Source organism: Protomyctophum parallelum, assembly GCF_964188405.1.
Source record: "Protomyctophum parallelum genome assembly, chromosome: 21".
In the NCBI taxonomy this organism is placed as follows: Eukaryota; Metazoa; Chordata; class Actinopteri; order Myctophiformes; family Myctophidae; genus Protomyctophum; species Protomyctophum parallelum.
In genome coordinates, this window is record NC_139713.1 from 22,229,646 (window position 1) to 22,236,585 (window position 6,940).

Genomic DNA, 6,940 nt, shown 5'->3' on the forward strand with positions numbered 1-6,940 from the left:
TTTCAGTGGAATCCCATGCTTTCTCTTAGCGGAACGTGACCGCACATTATTCAAAGGGCAAGATAGAGATCTTTCATAAACATACCGGGCTGAAGTCCGGAGGCTCTCATTGTTTCATAGATTATATTCTCGGAACTGTAAACGGTACAGTAGATAGCCTTCAAAATAATTTAAATTCTATGAATATCAAGTTAACTCGCTAGAATTTGGACAGATTATTTCATAACAATACTCATTACAGTAGTACACATTATCTGGCACTGCTCTGAGTTCCCCTTTAGAAGATGAACAGTGGTGGACAGTCAAAAAGTATTTTTACTTGAGTACTACTGTCCTTAAGTAACGCTGTGAAACTAGTTTTACAAATTAGTCCCACAAATGCACAATCACGATGCGTTGTGAGCTTTCAGATCGGCTAATCTCGCTGTTTTTCTAACTTTCTGAAATTCATTGCTATGCATCGATATATAAAAAATGAAATTTGTAGTTTTGAATACTGTGTTTTTGATTGAGCAACATATAGTAACATTTGACCAAGAGTATCTCTACTTTGACTCAAATAACATGGGCTGAGTACAAATTTTGAGGTATTTGTACTTTTCTTGAGTATTTCCAATTTCCAATACTTTTACTTCTACTCCACTACATTAATTTGAAAACTTTAGTTACTAGTTACTTATTAGTTATTACAAAACATACATTAACCACTTCAGCCCATATACTGTACATTTCGGCCATTTGGAAATAGCAGATCTCTTAATACATTTGAAAACTTAAAATGAGACATTCGGTACAATGGGTACTTTTGAAGTACATTTTGAATTGTGGACTTTTACTTGTAACGGAGTAGTTCTACATTGCAGTATTGATACTTTTACTTAAGTAAAACAATTGAGTACTTTTTCCACCACTGGCGACAAGTCACTTCCTCAAATGAAACCACAACCCTCCGTGGACTTTCATTACGGTGCATCAGAGAAAACATCACCATATGACTCGTCACCATATCAGTAAGAGGTATAGATCAAAGGTCACTTCTACCCATACTATACCCATACGTGACTTGACCCGCAATACACAGTACAGTACACAGCTATAATTAGTAGTACTAGACACAATACAGTACACACAGCTATAATCAGCAGTACTCACCAGTGTCAGCGTTCAGACTGTCCGTGGAGGCTGTGGGCAGACTGGCACTGCCCAGGCCGCAGCGTACCGATTGGGTGAGGCTCTCTACTGACCCCTGTTGGCAGCAGCGGTCAAGTTCCATGTTGCTCCCGCTCATTTTACCGGACACTCTGGAATGCAGACAGAGAAACAAACTGAGAACGACCCTCAACCCTTGGGGATCCAAAGCATTCACAAACTTAAGACAAAGAGAATATTAATAATAATCAACAACCCCCATAAATCTGAAAGTGTACAAATGGAACTGTTTGTATGCTCTCAGAGTTATAGACCTGTAATGGTCCACTGGGAACCCCCTCGAGTAGGGTCCCCCTGGACCCCATTTTGAGAACCACTGCACAATGGCATTCAGGTCTTTTCTTTTGTCAGAAAGCTCATGAAATGTAGACGACCTAGTCATAGTCACCACCTAGTTTTCCTGTTCTATTGAGATATACCTGTATTCCCTTCTCCACAAACTATGTCTCTGTATGTGTGCCACAGGTTGCTTGTATCTCTGTGTATAATAGCAGATGCTCATGTTAGTAAGTGTATATTTATTAAGTAAGTGATATGTCATTTTAAAATAAGCGTCAAATAGATAGATCTACATTCCCATGATAGTAATCATTGCTATGAGTGTTTGTTCAGTAACATGGGTCTCCCTGTCTCAGCAATTCTTTAGTAAACATAAAATACATTTTCAGGCCAGGATACCAGGAGAGAGAACTCAAATAGCCTACACAGGATAAACAAGTGAAATGAGATATGACACAAAACCCTGAGTAGGCAAAATTGGAACTGGAGCACTATAAAATTGAAGCTGTAAAATGGGGTTCTCTTTCCAGATTGGGTGAGATTGATAGAAATAGATTGTTTTAACCAGTAAATATCATTCACTTACAGCACCGATAAATGCTTGCCGGTATGTCTACTTCCTATTAATGCCGCCATAAAGAGGAAGTTCACTTGAGCAACAAACTCTCTTGAAGGCACCCATCTATTAAAACACACACACACACACACACACACACACACACACACACACACCGACAAATCAACAACATGAGGGAACTAGTTCCACATGTACAGTAAACCGAAGCAGCTAGTGTCAGTTTTGCTGCAGGGGGTTGCCATCTGTTTTTCTGCTAATTAAATCTGTATAGACACAGCCTTACGACATGTCCCTAATAAACCCATGAGATGAAATTTGCTTTTTGAGCAAAAAACTGGCGCTGTTGGGTTACCTCACTTCCTTGCTGGAGGCACACACACCGTAAAATGATGGGGTTTAATCTAACTCTGAGGTTATACCACTCAGGGTTAAATTATCAATGAGGATTTTACTGTAGTGTACACATAGCTGAGCCAGAGGGGAAATAAGTCTCTCTGACTCTCTAAGTTCCACAATCTACAAACTGCTACAGAGATGTCTCTAATTCCACCTGGTCAAAGTTCAGAGGAGGAAGCTGTCCACTTTCACTGGAAGATGACAGCTTCCTTTTCTGAATTTCGCAACGTTCAGCTTTAAACAGAGGTGAGTTTTTGAGTCGAATCAAACCAATATCTTTTCAAATGACCATGTTTGTTAAGGCGCTAGCTAGATTGGCTTAGACTCCTTTGTTTTGCAGTGGGAGTTATTTAATTACAGTATGGCTGCAACACGAAACCTGCCTCATCTTAACACAAATGTTCAGAACGGTCTGCATTATTATTAACTGTAGGCGGAACGACGCAGTTGAAAACCGTGGGAGCCAGGATGTATGTCCTACTGTAAACAGTACAGTATGTGCAAATACTGAAACTCAATCCTGCTCCAACACAGACTATTATTTCTATGTTGTCTTATCTTATCTTCTCCACATTCAAAACACGATCATCCTCCTTTATCTTCTAACCGTAATCTCTGCTGTGATCAGATAAAACGACTGTTTGCCCTCATGTGCTCATGTTCATGTGCATATTTTGCTCGTTTTGGACACTCTTTAAGGGTCCCATTTGGGAAGCTGGGGGTCCACGGGGGCCGACGATTGAGAAGAGGCGGTGTCCTGCGGTGTTATCCGTTCCACCATAAACTGAAGCAGCTTTACAGAATGAATGAGACTCTCCTCTGTGGGCTGCACACACTAAAGATCCACTATCACCTTACGCACGCACGCACGCGCACACGCACACGCACACACACACACACACACACACACACACACACACACACACACACAAAGAGGCAGTGATAAAAGGCACAGGAGCAAGGTAATGAGCACCATGACTGCGTGCGTGCGTGCGTGCGTGCGTGCGTGCGTGCGTGCGTGCGTGCGTGCGTGCGACGTGCGTGCGTGTCTCTGTACTCGTCTCGCTCAGTTCTCTAAGTTTTGTTGCCAAAACAGGAGATTTTCCTCTGGATTTTCACTGGTGGAGGAATGCAGTACTTTAAGTAAAAGTAGCAATACCACCACGTAGGAAAAAAAAGGACTTGGAACCAAGGTTCAAGGTTAATATTGTTCAGAGATAAATATTGTGTGCATACACACACACACACACACACACAGAAATAAAGCCAACATACACAAGAAAATAGTCGAACTACCTGTGGGTCCACTGCTGGGAACCACTGCTGTAAATGTAGTAAAGTATTGCCATCAAAATATACTTATACTATATAACAAACGTACAAGTGGGAAAATCATGTGGAGTATAAAGTACAATGATTGCCTCGGATATGTATTAGGGTAGAAGTTTAAAGTATTTGTATCTAATATATTATATAATGTGCCTATTTATGATGGTTGGATAAAAAAATAAAACCACTATCACAAAGAAGAGAAAGGTAGTAGCGTTCTTTCAGCATCAAGTGTCAACGTAAACCATGGTTTGTGTTCAAACAACAGCCTGGAAGCCTGGGAGACAACACTAACCCATATTTAGATTGTAAACCACAGCGCTAAATAGCACATTGAATGTGCTGACACATGACATGTGTGTGGTATTAATACAGTAGAGTGGGCAGCGTGGGGACAACGTACTAAACCCCAATACTTGAGTCAAAGTATAAATACTCAAAGTGAGTACACTTCACTTCAAGTACAAGTGAAGTTTGCTCTGTCAAACTTGTGTGTACATTAAAAGTACATTCATTGCCTTATTATAGATCCAAAATCTTCTAAGATTATATACTTTACATAAACATTTTAATAGCAGATCTACAAGCTCACAACGTGTCTCATCGCAACGTGTTCTGATCTTGTACATCTTCAATACATTGGAAAGAAATCCTATTTGAAATAGGGCTAAAGTTCCTTTCTGACAAGCCTAGTAATTAATTTTCAATGGGAGGCGTGCGTTTCTTTTTTCGTTTTGAGCTTCTTCTTTTTTTTACGCTACGCGCCCCGCGCCCCTCATGAGCAGACCTGGAGCAGACCTGTCGTTGATCCAGACCTGGAGCAGACCTGTCGTTGATCCAAGCCCCTCATGAGCAGACCTGGAGCAGACCTGTCGTTGATCCAGGCGACAACGACTGCGTCACCCGCTCCCTGTCTGAAAGGACCTTCCCGTGGTTCATTCAAAATGTACCTTTTCTCACCCGAAAAGGTATCGAGTATCGAAATACAAAACAATCAAAGTAAAGTACATCCGTGAGTCCAAAAATGTACTTGGGTGTTGGTGGGGATGTTGGGTATTTAGGGGATGAGATGGGAGTCCCATCTAACTACAGAGAGGGGTGTGATGGTGCTCACCGTGTCCCCAGCCTGCGGTGTTGTGCTGGATCGGGTTTCCTCAGATTATATTTGTTTCACTTCACACACACATTGGACACAACGGGGCACATGCTGTATAGTTCTGTACCCAGGATTATTATACTTAACTGAAACTAAAATCGAAAAATAAATGCAAAATTAACTGACACTAAAGGTAATAAAAACAGTGACATTTCATGTAAAAGCGGGCGCCATGAGTGCAGGTCTTTTAACTGTAGCCACGCATTCTAACTTTCAATGTTCACACAGTGGGTAATTATAACCTTACTTTACTGAATGAGGTATTGTTGGCGATGTGCGTCAAACGCACAATACAACCCCATTCATTGTTGGTTAAGAAACATGCTTTTACTGTTCATCACCATATAGGACCTGTTATTATGGCCCATAGCAACCAGGGTGAAAAAATAGCCTGGCCCAGCCAGCGTGATTTCTTGTATAGAGGGCCGGGCGCCGGCTGGATCAGGCGGTGGATCCTATTGGGTCGCCGGTCTGAGCGCTTGTTGTGAAGTCCTTTTTGTCCCCCTATCAACATTTAATATGAGCAGCAATGCAGTGTGTTGACAAAGACATGAGAGTAGTTTCAGGTCGCTGGGCTACGTATAGGGCATTAGGGCTTACATGCATAATAAACGTATCTTAGTGGGAGGCCAAACGGCGAGGGAAGATGAGCACTTTGTTGCCTGTGTGCTGATCAGGGATCAGTCTTGTCTTCCAAAACAGTGTGTCTGAGTGAAACAGGAAGTCTACACAACACAAGTGACAAGAAGGGGAAAAGGCCAATGCAAGGACCTTACTAATGCTGCAAAAATAGCCGATCTACAAGCTCACAGTGCATCACGTTCTGATATTTTAGCAGTTCTTTTTGGTGAATGATCCCCCCAGAATAAGGATGCTAAGCTTCAAGTGGTTAAATGTCAAGTATAGTAAGTCATAATAATGGAAACTACCTTTCTCTCACGTTTTCCTTAAGTTGTGACACATACTGTATCTTAGGGGGAAAGTACTCAACCACAATATTGAGTCAAAGTTTGCTCAAATATTACAATGTGAACAACTACAAGTGAAAGTTCCTCAGTCAAATTTGTAGTCGAGTTAAAGTACTGGAGTAATTGCTTTAAAAACTACAGACTGCAGATCATATTGTCTTTTTAATATCAAAGCATTATGCTGTGTTGAAGTTTAGACATTCCCCCCGCCCCAACTAAAGCGATGTAACCATCGATGTACAAGCTCACACATACGACACATACTAAGCAAAAGAACTTGAGAAAAGTAACTGTACTTGTCCACCACTGCCAACGTGTGCAAAATCATGTTGAAAATCCGTCCCCAATATAAGCTCCACTATAAAAGACATGGGGCTCAACTTCCAGAGCTTATGTCAGGTCTGTGAAAACAACTGCGTCTCGGTCCCACTATAGCAGATGACCTGCAGCAGCTAAGTTTGTCTTGCTTTGGCTACTGCAGTGTTACAGTAGGTGTGTGTGCATACGTGTTTGCGTGTGTGCGTGTTTGCGTGCATGCATGCGTGCGTGTTTGCGTGCGTGCATGCATGCGTGCGTGCGTGTTTGCGTGCGTGCGTGCGTGCATGCATGCGTGCGTGCAGGTGAGGGAGAGAGTCGGCGTGTTATGACAACAGCACAACCCCCCCTTGTTTATCGGTAGTGGTGTAAATTAGCTAAGTACAGTACTGTACCTCTGTACTGAAGAGGTACAGTACTGATGAAATCAGACATTCTGCTTAAAGAGTACTTTCTACTTATGTACAATTTTCTACAATTTTTTATACCAATACTATTGTAAATTTTGAATTCCGGACTTTTACTTGTAACATAGTATCTCTATATTGCAGTATTGACACTTTTACTGAAGTTAAAAAAAAAAGGAAGTACCGTTACTTTTTCCACCACTGTTTATCGGCAGCGGCCACACAGTAGGTCTTTAAAGGGCTTTTCATCATGGAGGGGCAGTGTTACGCAACACAATCTGGCTGAGTCAGACTTCCAGACAGT

General features: G+C 41.7%; 1 protein-coding gene across 1 annotated transcript in view; it reads right to left on the bottom strand.

Annotated features, from left to right (window-relative positions):
* The window catches only part of prag1 (PEAK1 related, kinase-activating pseudokinase 1), a 30,824-nt gene that overhangs the window by 6,466 nt on the left and 17,418 nt on the right, over positions 1–6,940 (bottom strand). Inside the window, exon 4 of the mRNA XM_083794195.1 lies at positions 1,153–1,301. Coding sequence (XP_083650321.1) covers positions 1,153–1,301 — 149 coding nt within the window. The remainder of the gene's footprint in view (positions 1–1,152; positions 1,302–6,940) is intronic.